The following is a 19,589-nucleotide window of genomic DNA, read 5'->3' as shown; positions in this document are numbered from 1 at the left end:
TCAGAGAGCGTCTCCGAGAAATGCGACTTGGTTTGGTATTCACGCGTTGTGCAGTGAGCTGTTCATCTGTACGATCACCCCCTCCAGGGGATACGGTCATGGCTCGGTTTATAAACAACCTTTTAGGTGAAAATTATGACAAGTTCTTCTCCTGTCCATTCACCCTCCCTTCTCCTGTCCATTCACCCTCCCTTCTCCTGTCCAGTCCTCTTCTCTTCTCCTGTCCATTCCTCTTCTCTTCTCCAGTCCTCTCCTCTCTTCCCCCCCTTCTCGCCTTCCCCTCTCCTCCTCCTCTCCTCTCCTTCTCCCCTCTTCTCCTCCCCTGTCCTGTCCTCTCCCCTCTACTCCTCTCCAGTGTCATAGCCACAGACCACTCCCACATCCTCCCCGTGGGAGCAGTTGTGTTTCCCGACCTTTGCCCTTTTACACTCCAGCAGCGACCTCTCCCCGCCCTCGCACTCCACGTCGTCCAATAGGATCCTGACGTGGGCGTCTGCCTCTCCCAGCACGGCCTTCTTCAGGACAGCCAGCGCCGTGGTGAAGCCCACCTGTCGACAGACCACCGTCGCCGCGCTGCTGGTGAAGAGATCATCGCACACTGTCCCCCACTCCCCGCGGACGTAGATCTCCACCCGCCCTCGGTCCGAGAGCCCGTCGGCGCTCACCAGCCTCACCGACCCGGCCCGGAGCTTCCTCCCTCGGCCCCGCCCGTGGCCCCTTCCTCGCCCCCCGCGGGGCCGCTTGTGGACCTGGTTCCCCTGCCCCGCCTCGTCCAGCTTCGGCCCCGGATGGAGCTTGTCTTCCGGAGCTTTGGGCATCGTGGTCTCGGGAGGCGGCCTCTGTGACCTGTGGGAGGAGGAGGTGGTGGTGGGGGCCCTGGAGGTCCAGTACGCCGCCCGGGGGCTGGTGGTTTGGCGCTGGGGGCGGCGCGTGGCAGGCTGTCTCAGAGACGCTGTGGCTCCCCGGGCGGCGGGCGCTCTGGTCGGGGTTTGAGGAAGCGGAGGCCTCGCGGTCGGGGTAGAGGGTTGTGGAGGCGTACGGTGCTGCGGGGGAGGGGTGGGGCGGGGGGCTGTCCTGGGAGAGGCCGTAGTGATGGCGGTCGAGCGATAACCTGAGGAGAAAACACAATCACCCTCTTATTTAAATAATCCATTATTCAGATCAGATAGCCTAGCTTAGCACACATTAATGGAAGTGGATACGGACCACTAGCCTATATGTTAAAACTCTGGGAGAGGTGTTTTTGGGGCAAAACAACAGCTAGGCTAGCCGGTCCATATCACACGTCCATTTATTTGTGCTCAGCTAGATAGCTTTCTACTGAGCGCACGGAATGGAAATTGTCTGACTCTGGGGAAGATGGTAAGCACGTTTCCCATAACCCATATGATTGAGTTTTTAAAATGTGCTAAACAATCATCTAAACACTGATACTTTGAGTGCTGTATGAAGTCATAGTTAAAGATAACGTTAGTTAAGGTTTTGTTGTCTGAGGAGCCATGGAGCTGCGACCACGTTCCCTTCAAAACGCACTTCTAGAACTATCCATCTCATGGCCTCGAGTCGTACTGAATAGACTTGCTACCGGAGTAAAAACACAGACACAGACACACAAAGGAATGTCCAAACTGCAGCTTTCGGATGTAAATAGATTTATTTCAAATAAATTATGCTACTGTAACTGTACCCGATTTAAGTGATGCAATAGTGCAAAATGATTGACCTCTACACACATACAGGCCGCTCAGCTCCTGCCCTATAGAGTATTCAAGCAGTCCACAGCTACAACTTACCACAAAGAGTTAAACAGTCATTAAAAGGGACAGTCCGCCCATTTTAAGAAGTCTATCCGATTTTTTATCAAAGAAAATGTGTTTTGGCTTTTGACACATTGGACATGGTTGGGTTGGTGATTGGTATTTGTTAACTTAGTATATATAAATCATTTATAATCATTCTATGGCAGATATAATTTATAAATCCTTCAACAGCAGATATTTGTAAATCATTCTACAGCAGATATAATTTATAAATCCTTCTACAGCAGATATAATTTATAAATCCTTCTACAGCAGATATCATTCATAAATCATTCTACAGCAGATATAATTTATAAATCCTTCTACAGCAGATATCATTCATAAATCCTTCTACAGCAGATATAATTTATAAATCCTTCTACAGCAGATATCATTAATAAATCATTCTACAGCAGATATAATTTATAAATCCTTCTACAGTAGATATCATTCATTAATCCTTCTACAGTATCATTCATAAATCCTTCCATAAAACATGTTGTGAGGGACAGGAACTAATTTGAAAGGGGACATATGAGATACATTTCATATCCCATATCCCATTGACATCCACTAGCATTACTAACAATCTCAACTTCTAATATCTCAAAGAGCGAAAACACATGTGGTCCCCATACTGTCTGTATAGATTGAAATGACGTCCAGTTTGTGACAAGTCAGATAGGCTTCTCAAGTGGTTGTAGGATCCTAGCTACCTACTTGGCCTCAATGGCCACATCTTAATCAGAAGCTGAAGTAGTGAACAGTATTGTAACTAGTTAGTGATACTAGTTTAATTAGCTTTACTAGCCCTTTAATGATTAAAGCTAGTAGAAAGTAGAAATGAGGAACGATTATTACAGTAATTAGCTTGTGACTATTCCTAAGTTACACAAGCTTCTGCATGAGTGCAAATGTCAGTTTTTCTTCTCTATTCTCTAAACACAAACAAGCATGTTGGTTTGCTGCCAATCAATGGCCTCAACTCTGCCAACATTTTGCAGTCAATGTGGGAATATTACTTGAGAGGAAACACATGTAGAATTTTCTGCCTCTGTCTGTTCTACGATCAAAGACAAAGCCAAAGGTAGGGGTGTGACAATATATTGTGCCACAATGTATCGCAATATAAAAATGTGACCGTATGTACAGTATGGTTGAGATGAACAAACGGATCATATCTAATCATATCAGGAGAACTGCCCTGAGAATGTCAGACTCAGCTAAACTTTAATTTATTATGATCTATGACGAGATGATAAGGCTATAGGTACTATAATTTTTTACAATTAAAATATGAAAAATATGATTGTTTTGCACATCTGGAATCTTTTTTCAGTCCCATTCAATACCATTGAACTGTGAATCCAGTATACTAGTATAGTGTATCAAATCAAACCGTGTCCTGAGTGTATCGTCACACCTCCATCATAGGATGACGTTGCAATTTGAAATATGAATATAGAATATAGAATGTCAGGCCTTTAAATGACCTTATTATGGCAAGCCAGCAAAGACCAGGGCTGCAAAGACCGTGAATGAAATCTACTGTAAGTACAGTTACTTTTGTATAATGTCCATAGCTGCGTAATTTTTTACCGGATTGAGACGCGTTCTTTTCCTAGACGTTCACAGAAAGGTAAAGAAACAATATATTGTATTTTATGGCAATAACGTTGAGGTTTGTTCGACCCATGAGATATAAACACGATTTTCACGTCAATATTTATTTACAATGATCTATTTGTGACATGAAATAAATCCTGGCCCCATAAGCCCGAGCAATCCGGTAAATTAATATCACATCATAAATAGATCACTACAGTCCGAATTAATTAATGTTGAGTTTCTTTTTCAAATGTAGCCAAGCGTAAAGACCCTAACCCTATCAAAACAGCAGTAAAAGTGTATATTTTCAGCACTATGTTTGTAGTCCTAAAAGAGAGGAGACCCAGGGCTTTTGATGGACATCTAAATATCATAAAACTACACTACCCAGCTCACACCAGCCTCTGTCAAAGCTGTTGAAAATATTATTATCAAAAAATTCAGATGTTATTTTTGTGATTATATCTCACTATCACCCCCCCCCCCCGGTCCTATTGGACCGGCCATCGGACTTTCAACACCACTCATGAACAATACCCTATTGCATTTGTGCCTGTCTATGTTTATTAATTTGGTCTCTGTCATTCTCACTAATCTGTTGTCTGTGTATCTGCTGTCTGTGTTGTGCCCCATTGTCTAGTCTAGTGATGTCTCCCCTGTGTCTGTATCTATGTGTTATTTAGTGTCGTCATGTTTCAGTATTTTACCCCAGGTTGTTCTGTCTTTTCCACGCAGCTGTGTCTTGTTCCCAATCACCCTCATGTGTCAATTAGTCTGTGTATATTAGTGTTGTCTGCCCTGCCTTCCTGTGCTTGATCATTGTTCATGTTACCCTCGTCCTGTGTGCTGTCAACCTTATGTTTCTCCGTATTCCCAGTGAGTCAGTTTTGTATTGTTTGCCACGTTAAGTAAAGTGCTTATTACTTTCATCCACAACTTGTGCTTCATCTATTTCATCCTCCACTACCTCTCCTCGTGTTAAGTCTGCATTCCGGGTTCTACTCATCTCTACCACCGACATGCCAATGAAACGTTCCAGGAATCGTAACAGAATGATCCAGCCAAACCAGAACCCTGCAGAAAGGAGAGACGGAGCGAGCTTCACGCTCGGTATCCTGGGAGCTTCGGTCCTGTGTGCCAACCAGGCGGCGGCTCGGGATTTGGCACCGTGGGACGGAGTGGCCGGACCAGTGGCGCCGATGACAACAGGTGCTTGTGCCGCGGCCACTCCTGTGCTGGATCCCTGGGTGGGGAGTCGTCTGGTCCGCAGGGGAGCGTCGGGGAAGGGGCGGGGATCCCGACGCTACAGCCCCAGGGGATGGGGTTCCCAGGATCACAGGTCTTCCTCACCGGCCTGGTCGAGGTCTCCTCAGCCCTGGGAGGTTCCGGAGGACGAGCCACCACCATGGCAGACCTGGAGGACGATGCTGAATTCCGCTGCCGGAGGGACCCCGGTCGGGGGTCCTGCACCGCGTCCTGCCGCCAGGGAGCCTCCGGTTCGGGGTTCGGCAGTGGGTCTCGCCGCAGAGGAGACCCCAGCCCCAGGTCCCACTCCGGAGCCGTCGTCTCTACCCTCCATCCTTCCCTGCTCCAGTCCTCCTTGTCAGCCCCCTTCCCCCGACCCAGTTCCCATGAGCCCCGTCCCTCGACCCCCCTTCCTCCCCCCGCACCTCTTCGCCGATGCTACTTCCCTCCCTTCCACCCTTCCCATTCCCGGGGGGGCCTGCTAGGCCGAGCCCCGTCCCTCGAACCCCCTTCCTCCCCCCGCACCTCTTCGCCGACGCTGCTTCCCCCCCTCCGACCCTTCCCGTTCCCGGGGGGCCTGCTAGGTCGCCTGGGAGTCGACCTTTGAGGGCGGGGTACTGTCACCCCCCCGGTCCTATTGGACCGGCCATCGGACTTTCAACACCACTCATGAACAATACCCTATTGCATTTGTGCCTGTCTATGTTTATTAATTTGGTCTCTGTCATACTCACTAATCTGTTGTCTGTGTATCTGCTGTCTGTGTTGTGCCCCATTGTCTAGTCTAGTGATGTCTCCCGTGTTATTTAGTGTCGTCATGTTTCAGTATTTTACCCCAGGTTGTTCTGTCTTTTCCACGCAGCTGTGTCTTGTTCCCAATCACCCTCATGTGTCAATTAGTCTGTGTATATTAGTGTTGTCTGCCCTGCCTTCCTGTGCTGGATCATTGTTCATGTTACCCTCGTCCTGTGTGCTGTCAACCTTATGTTTCTCTGTATTCCCAGTGAGTCAGTTTTGTATTGTTTGCCACGTTAAGTAAAGTGCTTATTACTTTCATCCATGACTCGTACTTCATCTATTTCATCCTCCACTACCTCTCCTCGTGTTAAGTCTGCATTCTACTCATCTCTACCACCGACATGCCAACGAAACGTTCCAGGAATCGTAACATCTCACGGGTCGAACAAACCTGAATGTTATTCCCATAAAATAGAACAGAGTTTGTTTCTTTACCTTGCTGTGAATGTCTAGAACAAAACAGCATCTCAATCTGATGAAAAATGGTGGAGCTATTTAATTATAAAAAAGTAACTGTACTTACAGTAGATTAATAAATGATATTCTCCTTTGGTTCATTACAATTTACTCAAGCCTAGTAACAGACACAATATGTCTGACACTGGGAAGACATTCCCTGAGGTCCATAGATGTCCCTAGATACCAAGAACAGGCAAATGGACCTTAGAAGTGGAGCAACCTTCCATTTACTTAGGTATGTACTTAACAGGTTAAGAGGTTTCGCTGTTTACAAACACCATGTTCAAGCAAATTAGCAATACCAACTGAGTCACGTCACCTGACTAAGTTACCCTGGACCTGCGCGAGCTGCTGCGCCAAAATAAAACGGCTGGATGTCATTTAGCCAAATGAGTGTGAGTCTTTCACCTTTTACATAATCTAGCTTTGGCATAGATTGATTATTTAGATCGCTAGCATGGCTAACAAATGCAAATATATTGTAGTCTGCCCCGTTGTTCTGACCAGGATTTACGTTCCTTTCTGCCTCGGGTCTGCACACGCATATTTTGTCATGACGTCGGTGGCGAACAGGTCTAATAGCCACTAGATGTTGCACTAGAGCACCAGCATGTCATTTATCCAATCAGATGCATTCCACGTGAGGATATGCCCATGGAGGGGATACATGCACATGCAACATATAAACAACAACATTCATTTTGAACCCGCCAACCTTTTTTGTAAAGATAAATTAATTAATCAATAATTATTTTGTGGGAAAAGCAATACTTTTATTCTGGACCTTTCTGCCTCGGGTCTGCACGCGCATATTTTGTCATGACGTCGGTGGCGAACAGGTCTAATAGCCACTAGATGTTGCACTAGAGCACCAGCATGTCATTTATCCAATCAGATGCATTCCACGTGAGGATATGCCCATGGAGGGGATACATGCACACGCAACATATAAACAACAACATTCATTTTGGACCCGCCAACCTTTTTTGTAAAGATAAATTAATTAATCAATAATTATTTTGGGGGAAAAGCAATACTTTTATTCTGTACCTTTCTAAAAGCTGGATGTATACTTTTTTATAATTTTTTTAAACGATTACTCTGTTAAAATTGTATCCTTTAATCTGAGAATGATGACACTATTGACAATAAATTGTACATCAATTCGTTTTTACCCAGGTGCATTTTTTGCACACATAATCTCAATATCAGGGGTATTTTATGGATTTTGAGCAGGATCGAGTAATGTTTTCCCAGATCCAATACTCGCATGAATTACTCCAGTATAGTGATCGAGTACTCTTTCATGCAAATCTATCTTTCGAACGTATAAAGAGCATGACAGCAATAACAATGTACAGCAATGCTTAATGCGTATTGTCAGTCATAACAGTCAGTTACTATTTGTAATAATTACATTGACTCGACATGGTCTGCATCAGGTCTCCTCACTCATGGAAACACAGATTTCTAGTACAGGATGTGTACTGCTCTGGCTAGCAGTAGTATCAGTGTTTGAGTCAATGTAGGTCCATTAACGTTAACAGTTAGCTAGCTGTTAGGTATCTGTTTTAGCTAGCTGTTTTTATCTCTTTTAGATAGCTGTATTACAATGCAAACAAACTTTTTGCGGTAATGTTTACGCCTCTCCTTTTCGGGCTTCCGTTGTTGTCTTCCTGCAACAAGTCATGCCGTGCAGGATTTCAGTACGTTTCAGTTTTCAGTGGCAAAAACAAGCACTTTTAGTGGACGTAATTGGTAACGAAAATAAAACCAAATTTTTTTAATTCCCTCAAAAAACGCTCGAGTTCAGTTGCAACGGTGAATAGGCTACTCAAGTAATTGATTACTCATGCCCACCCCTAATCGATATTTGAACCATAAGCCCTTAAATTCCTTCTCTGTCCATAGAAAATCACACATTGTTACTCGTCTGAGAGCCAAAGTGAAGAGTAAACATACAGATAGATAGATAGATAGATAGATAGATAGATAGATAGATAGATAGATAGATAGATAGATAGATAGATAGATAGATAGATAGATAGATAGATAGATAGATAGATAGATAGATAGATAGATAGATAGATAGAACAGAAGAGGAGACGACAGCTAGAGTGCCACAGCGTAGAATAGACAGATAGATAGATAGAGAGAACAGAAGAGGAGAGGACCTGGTCGGATGCTAGCAGCTTGTCCCGCAGCTGCTGTGGGGGCCGGCCTACCGGCAGGCCTGACCGCAACCTTAACCGTTGGCTTAACCGTTGGCCTAAATGTAGGCCTAGCGGTCGTAGCGACCGGCCTACGAGTGGGTCTGGTGGTAGCGGGAGGAGCCGTCGTCATGGCAGTGCGGATGGTTGTTCTTGCTGTTGTTGTTGTTGTTGTTGTTGGTGTTGTTGTTGTTGATTTTGGTGGCATGGTTCTTCTCGTTCTTGCTGTTGTTGTTGTTGTTTTAGTGGTGGGAACGGGGGTGGTGGTTGGTTTCTTGTTGATCACAAACTCTGCAGAAAGGGGGGGAAGGGGGGCAAAAGTTTTTGTTAATTAAAAATCATCCAATCTAACATACAGTTACAGCCATTAGGACTGTCTACCATACTACCGCGGTGCCAATGGGGTTCATTTTGAGGTTGGTTGCTCTTCTGTTATATGCCACCATGCACAGTCTCAAAATATTCTGAAATCCCGCTTTGTGTGCAACTCGTGAAACATTAATAAACAGATCGATTTGTTTATGTTATTATGAGTTGCTTTGAAATGCCTTTTTTTTATTGTACCGCTTTGTCGCAAAGCCTGACAGAACTGATCCCGATTTGCAGCGTTGATGGATAGCTGCAGGCTTCAGAAATAGGCCTCGAAATCCATAGCACATATGAAGAATATTTATATCCATTTGACATTTATAATTTATGATGATGAAGTTATGCCAACCTTTCTCTAGGCAAAAATATTTACCAAACTCAAACATGCTTCATTATTTGTCTAATTATCTTCACCTATGCAATGTGAGAAAACTGTCTATTATATTATGAGCAAACAAAATTCCTTAGATTGGACATCTGAAAATGGTCTCGATCTGCCAGCGCATCTGACAGAGAACAGAGAACTCTTTTAATCACATATATTGGAAATGTGTATATCAAGTGGAGAACTGAGAAATTCGGCACTACTGATGAATGAAGTTATTTCAGAACAGTGCCTATTGAGTAACAGACAAATAAGTGTGCGTGAAAAAAGCAATGAGTGCTTAAGAGGTTATTTACCGAACTAAAAAATGCTTAAAATATTCGCATGAATAGAACAATTTTATTGGACATTTGATTATGTATTGTCATCATGCAGCACAAGCACAATACAACGAAAATAAGTTTGGCATCTAACCTACTGAAGTAATACTTAGTTCTTGAGATAAATTGTAAACTGTATCTAATAATTTGAACCCCAGTGAGATAGTTTGGCAAATGATGAAAGACTATGTATGTATTATTATAATTATAAGAGAATAAGCATTTATTTACGGAAAAAAAAATGCAATGGATATGGGATGCAAAGGGCCCCGTGCACGTCGCAATACATTAACAGCCGTCTGTTATAATCACATTTAATATGTTAAGCATTTTATGAGCAAACTGAAATTTGTTAAATTGGACATTTGAAAACGACCGTGATTGTTCTTTATAACATCAGCGCCCTCCCCTTTACCTAGAGACAAAAGTAACCTGGTGCAACCTGAGCGCCCCCTACTGGTTGATACAGTTAATATGCCATACACCGGTAACCACCCGGCAATGCAGACCGTCCTAAGGGCTACATCTGTATCATAGCATTGATAATATGCTGATTTCAATGTCTTTGAATTTAACTCGGTACACCAGGTTTGTTTAAAGGGAAACAATTGTAAAAATGACCTTTTCCTGTTTTGCATTGTTTGTACAGAATTAAGGCCCTCCCATAGTTGAGCGTACCTCCGCGGACCTCCGCGTACCAATTTCCTACATGTCTCGCGCCAGTTTACAAAAATTTTCCCACGCTGTTTTAGACTTCTGTCATGTCGTCGTCATCCGATGTCAAAATAAAAAGTCTAGGTTATCTCCGTTTCCAATATTTCTAAATAAAACTGGCAGTTTTACACACTTCATTTAGAAAAGCCATTCAAATTTCTCAAGTTTCTTCAGATGATGAAAAAAGACATGGTCCAAATGTATATGAATTGGAATGGATGACGATTAGCGATAGTAAAACAAAATTTTGCGTCATCTACCTGCCAACGTTTTACCGGACCAATCCTACATTTACTCATGATCCTGCCCTACTCTCACTTGGCACGGAGCGAGTGTTCAGAGTAAAATGCAGATCGGTATCACATTAAATGCAGGTCGATGTCAACGGCGAGCAGCGTTTTGTGTGACACCAAGTGAGCGGACATCCGCGCGGTTAGAAAATTGGAGCTTCGAACTTGGAGTCCGCTTTGAGTACGCTTTGAGTACACGCGGACCTCCGCGGAGTCCAGTCCACGTACGTTCCGCTCGACTATGGGAGGGCCTTTAGGGCTTCCAGCTCCAGCTATATTCCATATGGTCATCAGACCTTTGTACATGACAAGACCTATATTAACTTCAGATATGTTTAAAACACTGACGTTGACTCAAGTGTCTACCTTTCCCACACACACACTCTATCCTCAGAGAAAGACAGACATGTAGACTGGCAGGCCGAAAGACAGACAGACATGTAGACTGGCAGGCCGAAAGACAGACAGACGGACGGACGGACGGACGGACGGACGGACGGACGGACGGACGGACGGACGGACGGACGGACGGACGGACGGACGGACGGACGGACGGACGGACGGACGGACGGACGGACGGACGGACGGACGGACGGACGGACGGACGGACGGACGGACGGACGGACGGACGGACGGACGGACGGACGGACGGACGGACGGACGGACGGACGGACGGACGGACGGACGGACGGACGGACGGACGGACGGACGGACGGACGGACGGACGGACGACGGACGGACGGACGGACGGACGGACGGACGGACGGACGACGGACGGACGGACGGACGGACGGACGGACGGACGGACGGACGGACGGACGGACGGACGGACGGACGGACGGACGGACGGACGGACGGACGGACGGACGGACGGACGGACGGACGGACGGACGGACGGACGGACGGACGGACGGACGGACGGACGGACGGACGGACGGACGGACGGACGGACGGACGGACGGACGGACGGACGGACGGACGGACGGACGACGGACGGACGGACGGACGGACGGACGGACGGACGGACGGACGGACGGACGGACGGACGGACGGACGGACGGACGGACGGACGGACGGACGGACGGACGGACGGACGGACGGACGGACGGACGGACGGACAGACAGACAGACAGACAGACAGACAGACAGACAGACAGACAGACAGACAGACAGACAGACAGACAGACAGACAGACAGACAGACAGACAGACAGACAGACAGACAGACAGACAGACAGACAGACAGACAGACAGACAGACAGACAGACAGACAGACAGACAGACAGACAGACAGACAGACAGACAGACAGACAGACAGACAGACAGACAGACAGACAGACAGACAGACAGACAGACAGACAGACAGACAGACAGACAGACAGACAGACAGACAGACAGACAGACAGACAGACAGACAGACAGACAGACAGACAGACAGACAGACAGACAGACAGACAGACAGACAGACAGACAGACAGACAGACAGACAGACAGACAGACAGACAGACAGACAGACAGACAGACAGACAGACAGACAGACAGACAGACAGACAGACAGACAGACAGACAGACAGACAGACAGACAGACAGACAGACAGACAGACAGACAGACAGACAGACAGACAGACAGACAGACAGACAGACAGACAGACAGACAGACAGACAGACAGACAGACAGACAGACAGACAGACAGACAGACAGACAGACAGACAGACAGACAGACAGACAGACAGACAGACAGACAGACAGACAGACAGACAGACAGACAGACAGACAGACAGACAGACAGACAGACAGACAGACAGACAGACAGACAGACAGACAGACAGACAGACAGACAGACAGACAGACAGACAGACAGACAGACAGACAGCTGTTTCCACAGCCTGACTTACCCTCCTTGGGGTGGAAGTGGATCAGCTTGCCCTTTATCTTGACTGGGGAAGGCTTGATGCTGCACTTGCCTGGTGGGGCTCTCCTGTGAGGTGGAGATATTCAACAACAAGGTTTTTATATGGTCTGAATCCACATGTATGATTCTTACAAGGTTTTAAAAACAATTAGTAAGGTAATGATATCTGCAGGCAGAAACCTTCATAAACTATATGTTTCTTATAAAACCGTATGAAAGTAGAAACTTTGGGATGAATTCACAAGAGGATTGCGCAGCTTTTTCTGACGCTATGCCTGTGCAAATAGCCCCAAAACAAACCTTGCTATTCACAAAGCACCTGCAAAGCCTAACTGCGTTGCCATCATCATTGCGTCTCTGTGTGTCCGTGCTATTTGCGGATATTTAAATTAGGTAATATGGCTGGAAAATTCGCCCCTTTCTATGCAAATGAGCCTCATTGTAAAAACACTCCAATTCACAAAGATCGGCGCTAATTGCCACATGGAGGTAAAGTAAAGTTATTTACGTCTTCAGATAGTTGGTGGTAACTAAGCGCATTTATAATAAACAATTTAAATGGTGGGATTCCCCCCGTAAGCGATGCCTCATGGAACGAAACAACACAACGCAGAGACAAAGAACGTAGTGGCAAATATAAACTGAAAACAGCTATTTCCAACAGTACTTCATTTTTTGTACTCGCTGATGCCAAGTGCCATCACAAAAAACACTAGTGTCTTACTTGGAGGGGTCAATTATTTTATAGATGACTCCTGCTCTGGCTGAAGCACTGGGCGCCCCTGTTGCCAAGAAATATAACTCACCTAGAGAGAGAGAGAGAGAGAGAGAGAGAGAGAGAGAGAGAGAGAGAGAGAGAGAGAGAGAGAGAGAGAGAGAGAGAGAGAGAGAGAGAGATGGAGATACAAGAGAGGGAGACAAACAACTCAACCTAAACGTTTGAACTTTAAATCTCATCACATTTTACCATATCTGCCTCCTCTTAATCCCTTGAAGATGAGAGAGAAAAGAAAAGAAGAAAATATAAGAGAAGAGAAGAGAAAAGAAAAGAGAAGTGATTCTTTCTGGCCAGCAGCGTACAATCATGCTCTACATTCAGATGTAATTGAAGACCGTCTGCTCTCTTTGAAGCTGTTCAGTTGGAACTAGCTTTGATGTGTGGAGTTCTGTTGTGCCTGCATGCCGCTGGAGAAGGTTAACCTTTCACTACCACACTACAGAAGGTTAACCTTTCACTACCACACTAGAGAAGGTTAACCTTTCACTACCACACTACAGAAGGTTAACCTTTCACTACCACACTACAGAAGGTTAACCTTTCACTACCACACTACAGAAGGTTAACCTTTCACTACCACACTACAGAAGGTTCTATATCATACTGGCTTCCGCTCAGCGTCATCTGCACTAACCTCACTTTGTGCATTGCACTGAATAAAAACGCACAATGTACCCTTACATACCAACATTCATCTGGCCACACCCCTATCCGCTACCTTCATAAGCAGGTGTGTGGCCACACACTCGCCTCCTTCTTCACTTTCACCACAAGGAAGTGCCTGTTATATACATCACTTGACGAGGTTGTTAAGCTGAAGAAAGTTGAGAGGAAAACGGAAGACAAGGAGATACGTTGACATTATATCTTTATTTTCTCTCTCACTATTTTTGAGAAAATACGGCGATATTGTCTTCGTCACTGGAGTGTCTGGAAGATGATGATCATTCTGACCTCCACCGGCTTTTTCGTATTAGGGGCTCGCGCCGCTGATATACTCCCCACCTGCAGTCCTCCTTGCTGCGGCTGGATAGGTATTGAACCTCCGGTTATACAGCTGGACTGTGGGAGGCACCGGCTGTTGTGAGAAACCGGTTGCTTCCGAGCTGGGTGAGTACTGTTTTGCTTGCAAGCACTAGTTGTCTGTTAACGCTATGGGGGTTAGCTGACAATTTTACGAAGGCTGGCCCCAGATTGGGGTCCTCTGCTCGGCTTCTTAAGTGACGGACGGAGGATCTTGGTCTGACGCCCATAATGGTCAACCTAGTGGGCCGTGGCCGAGACCTGGTTGAACCCGGGATTCTCTGGCCAAGCGGATGCTTCTCTGTCCCGCGCAGGCCCCATCTCTCACATGAATGTGGAAGTACACCCTAAAGCAAGAGGAAAAGTGGGCATGGATCTTCGTTATCGGAAGTTCCATGCTCAAGTCGGCTGCAGCCCATACGGGAATTGTGCCGACTCCGCTGCATGTCTGGTAAATCACTGTTGAAAACTGTGTGACATTTCTTTTTCTCTTCCCTCTTAGGATGGGGAGGGACTCAGGCGGCGGCCTGTCTGAAGTGTGACTTATTGTGTCGTTGTGTACCCAGTTCAGGTGATAGCTGCTTAGCTGGCGTGCTAGTTTGTGGCCTACTGTGTTAGCCAGTCAGCTGTTAGCTGCGGCGCTAGCTCGTTGTGTTCACTAGGCTAGTAAACGTTAGCTTGTTGCTATCAGTCGGGCGGCTGTTAGCTTAATGCTACACTGTTGAACATTACTGTGACTATAACATGCCTTAAACACTCTGACTACGACGTCATCTTTGACAGAGGATGTTAGTCGACCCTACACCCGGGTGCCATGCCAGCGAGGACTTCGTCAACATGGAGAACGGCGGCTGGGTGGCGTAGCGGACATTACCCTCGTCACCAACGCAGGAGATGCCGGGTTCGACTCGGTGTCCCGTTGACCAGTGTTGCAGTCCTCTCGGCCTGCGCTCAGGGTGAAGGTAGGAGTCCTGACCGGACTTTAAACACTTCTTCTTTTCTTCCCTTCTAAATGTTTTGTAATAACGATGTTTCCAAAACGTGTGTTGCTGCAATACATTGAGGATACGACGCGTGTTGTGTGTGAATTGTCTTGTCACTGGTATAGCTTCTCTCTCCATAGAAAATCGGCGTTGTTTTTACATGTGTGAAAATGAACTGGTTAGTTGTGATGAGAACATGTGTGTTCATGTAACGTTTGTAACGTGGGTGAACTCACAACTAAGAGGGTTAATTAACCTGTGAAGCTATGCTTAGTGACATGTGATTGAGGAATGAATCTTTTTCTCAGCCTGTGATGACAATGAACAGCATGTTCACATATTAACAGGGGTACCTGTTCAACCTGGTCGTATCAAGGGTAAGGTAGGAGGGGTGACCCCCCCGGTTTCCCTGGGGCTTCCCTCCTCCTCTCAGACATGTTTGTTTGCAATATATTGTGTCACTGTGTTTGTGGGGATACGATGTAACCCTCAGCTTAAGTTGCTGGGGTTGTGCTTCCGCTTGAGAAACTATTCTTTTCCTAAAGAAAAGGTTGTTTGGTCACTTATCATGTGTGCTTAGCAAGGCCTGTGGCCAATACGTAATCAAGGACTTATGTCTCTCTCGTTATGAAAAACTGCGTTCCTCTGTAGTAAGAGTGTACTTTTGCCATTTTTTGTTATGATGAAGGGTTGTGTGTGTCGTTGTGATCTACAACTGGGTTAGGTTTGGCCCACAGAAGCACATGTGTAAGTCTGGACCGGGGCTCTTAAAGAGGCCCTCTCTGTTCTGTGTTTTTTCCTTGGTAAAACTCAGATAGCAGGTTAGCACATGAGCTATGTGAAGCTGTTAGATGCTTCATGTAGCATGCTATGACTGGGTCATGCTCTACTTTGTCATTACATCGTATCAGGGGTGAGGGGTCGTAAAGGGGTGAACTGGTAAACCTTTCCTCCCCTTTTCTGATTGGTCAGGGGTTAAAACCCCCTGTCCTTCAGGGTTCCTGTCACGTTGCTGTTTGGCACGTTACAGGGTAGGGGGGGGGGGGGGGGGGGGTTCCTGGTCCCACGGCCTGAAAAATTGGGCGTGTGCACCGCGGAAATTCCCCCGCCATAGAGTACGTCACTGAGCGCGTTTCTATTGGTAAGACTTCCGTGAGTTGTTCAGGTTCCATGTTATGGATCTGTTTCAGGGAGTTGTCAGAGCTCCTCCTCACGAAGCTCCTCCTTAGGGAGAAGTGCCTTCTGTGAGTTCGGACTCTCCTTCCCAGTGAGGGAGCCTCCTCAGAGTTTCAGAGCCTCCTCCTCAGATTGTCAAGGTGAGTAGAACTTCAAAAAGGAGTTCTGCTCTATTGTATGTGTATTCGATTCAATTCGATTATTGAGTGTGTATTGGTTCAGTGCCTCCTCCTCGGAGGGCCCTAACCCAAGTGTTACATAGCTCAATGTTGCAATATTTTTTTTCAATCTATACAGCTCGCGTGGGAAGTCTCTCTGGGGATTCCCGTCTCCTCCCTGTGGCGAGGGTGGCGGGATGTAAAAATGAAAAAGAAATGTACCCTCAGCCACGTCACGTGGGATTCATGTCAGTCTGTGTTTTTTTTTTTTTTTTTTATCTTTTTCCCCCTCCATTTTCCTCCGATTTTCTCCCATCCCAATGTTAGTCGTATGCCAATTCTCAATCCCTTCCTGGTCGCTGCGCACTTACCCCCCACAGTCAGATCATCTGGGAGAGTGGAGGCTACCACGTGCTTCCTCCGACACACGTCCAGCCAATCACCGCTTCTTTTCACCTGGCAGCGCGGATTCTCATTGAGAGGGCGTAGCGTGTGGGAGGATCACACTATCCCTCTCAGGTCCTATCCGCGCTTAGCAGGCGCCCCGACCGAACTGTAGGAGTCGCTGTTTACAACGACCCGGACCCACCCCGCCAGCTTCTCCCACCCTCTAATACAGCCAATTGTATTAGTGTGAACGGCCAGCCAAGCTGGTGACAACCCCGGAGCTGTGAGCTGGATTCGAACAGGCGAATCCAGCTCACAGCTCCGGGGCTGGTGACGAACACATTCTCCGCTACGCCACCTAACCGCCTGTGTTTCTTTCTTTTTTAATAAAAAGAGGAAAGAACATGAAGCACGACGGCTCCTTGTCGTTCTCCCAGGCGACTTGGAGGAACAATGTCTAGTGTCTTGTTAGACTATCCATTGATGTGTTTGGGTCTCGACGCGTACATAGTGCTGGCTCGGGGTGTTTCTGATAAGAATCACGCATGAAGCTGGTACGCCTTGGTTGCTCGTTATTAAAACTGCGTTTTTATAGGGCAACTGGGATGGAGGTTTTCTCTTCCGAGCGCCTGTTACTAGGTCTCGACGAATTCTCGTTCATATCTGGCGGATGTTAATAGAGCAAAACATAGGTAGAGGGGTCTCACGCCCTTGGGGTGGGCCACTGAGCGTGGTACGAATGGGACCGTCTGGGTGGCGCCCTCTTTTCATGTTTTAGATCGACACGCGTACCTACCCCCTCTCTTGGAGTGGGGATGTCGGCGTGATTAGGGCACGGGACTGGTCTGGTCACGCTGGTCCAGGTCAGTTAACCCGTTGTCTGCCGGGGACGCAGATCTGCTGTTCTGGTACCCTGAGGGACTTGTGCTTTTTTCGGGGGGAAAAATTCCGGGTCGGCCCGGGTGTCACAGGGTTGGACGTTATGGAGACCCTTTGTTGGGTACATGTTGTACCCTGTGCTCCTTTTTCCTTTCGCCCCTCTCTTACGCATGGCGAAGAGGGGGCTGTTGGGGTGGTCTTATGGACCTCCTCTGGCATCCCTGTGTGCTTCCCGGGCCACCAGGCCTGGTCCGAAGTTGTGTTTCGTCGACCCGTACGCCTGGAATAACCCCTTTTTGAAAACTGAAACACTTGTACTGCGGTATAGCCAGTGTATACCCGCAGGTGTGTTTTGGAGTTTTTTCTTGAGGGGTTATAGGAACAACCACCGCATGTGGTACCAAGAGGGTGGTTGATTCCCTGGTGTGTTGGAGCAGAGTCAACTCCCGGGTTACCCGGTTGAGTGTGCCCCTGCACGTTCATGACGTCTGCCAATCGTGTCAGCCTTCTCTGCCTCGGCCCCTCTGGGTCGGGGGTTTTTGGTGGAGGCTTTTGTCATGGTGCGCAACAATGCCAGCATACGCCCCTTCCGCCGGGGGTGCTGTTTTCAGTTGACCCCTTTGGCGCCTGTCTCGTCCGCAGTGCTCCAGGCTCCGGTCAAATGCCTGCTGCCTGGATTAAGGGATCGACCCCTTCTGGGGTCGTCTCCCCGGTGCGATGCCTGCTCCCACTGTAGTGTAGCCTCTTGAGTGCTTCGAGTTACAGCCATGCTGACTGCCTGAGTGTGCCAGGGTCAGTGTGCCAGGCGGCGTGCTAGTGGGGAGAAGGGCCCGCTCTTGGAAGGGCCCTGTCCGAATACGCTGGCGATGTGGGGGGCGGTGTCACTAGTGACCGCCTGGTGAGGTCCGTCTCCCTCCCGTCCTCCAATAGGGGGGGTATCCTCCATTAGGGAGGGTCGGGGGGGCTCGGTCCTCCCCGGTTCTGATGGTTGTGGGGGGCCTCAGTGGGGTTAATTTGTCGAGCTTCAAGCTCCCGCTCAGCTCCCGTAGTGCAGACAACACTGAGCGGAAGCCAGTATGATATAGAACGTAAGGTTATGAATATAACCGTAGTTCTATGAATACTGGTGACGCTCAGCGTCTGGACGCCACTGCAGCCTTTGGTCTCGCCTTGTGGTGAAAGATTGGGAAGGAGGCGAGTGGCCACACACCTGCTTATGAAGGTAGCAGATAGGGGTGTGGCCAGACGAATGTTGGTATATAAGGGTACATTGTGAGTTTTTATTCAGTGCAATGCACAAAGTGCGTCACCAGTATTCATAGAACTATGGTTATATTCATAACCTTACGTTAACCTTTCACTACCACACTAGAGAAGGTTAACCTTTCACTACCACACTACAGAAGGTTAACCTTTCACTGCCACACTACAGAGGGTTAATCTTTCACTACCACACTACAGACTGTTAACCCTTTCACTACCACACTACAGAAGGTTAACCTTTCACTACCACACTACAGAAGGTTAACCTTTCACTACCACACTACAGAAGGTTAACCGTTTTTGCCATTCGGATACATTAAATATGAATATAGAATATTGGGCCTATAAATTACCTTATTATGGCCAAGTCACACATCTATGGATCGGGACAAATCTCCCCTTTCCAATGGCAGAGTTCAATCTGGATTTAGTACCACCAGGCGCCACTGACAGGGCAGCAAAACCGTAAATGAAATCTACTTTAAGTACAGTTACTTTTTTATAATGTAAATAGCTCTGTAAATAAACTAACTACGTTCTATTATATGTCAATAACGTTCAGGTTTGTTCGACCTGTGAGATATGATCCCGAAAATAATGTAACAAGAAAAAAGTTCATGCTGGAAGTCAGATGATTGACAGGGGCTGGTGTGAGCTGGGAAGTGTAGTTTTATGAAATTCGAAAGCCCATCACAAGCCCTGGGTCTCTTCTTTCATACTACCAGGGGTGTAAAGTACTCGAGTAATTGTACTTCGTTACAATACTTACGTACTGTTTTTGGGGATTTGTACTTTACTCGAGTGTTATTAGGTTTGTATACTTGGTACTTTTA

General features: G+C 47.0%; 1 protein-coding gene across 1 annotated transcript in view; it reads right to left on the bottom strand.

Moving 5' to 3' along the window:
- Nucleotides 1-341: 341 nt before the first annotated feature.
- LOC311224787 (HHIP-like protein 1) overlaps nucleotides 342-19,589 on the bottom strand; it is a gene marked incomplete at its 3' end in the record, with an annotated part of 110,239 nt that continues 90,991 nt past the window's right edge. The window contains 4 exon segments of the mRNA XM_084309908.1: nucleotides 342-1,111; nucleotides 8,084-8,410; nucleotides 12,093-12,175; nucleotides 12,834-12,915. Coding sequence (XP_084166034.1) covers nucleotides 342-1,111; nucleotides 8,084-8,410; nucleotides 12,093-12,175; nucleotides 12,834-12,915 — 1,262 coding nt within the window.

The sequence above is a fragment of the Notolepis coatsorum genome (genome assembly GCF_963971535.1).
Source record: "Notolepis coatsorum genome assembly, chromosome: 1".
NCBI classification, from domain to species: domain Eukaryota; kingdom Metazoa; phylum Chordata; class Actinopteri; order Aulopiformes; family Paralepididae; genus Notolepis; species Notolepis coatsorum.
This window is presented reverse-complemented; position numbering and strand designations above follow the sequence as displayed.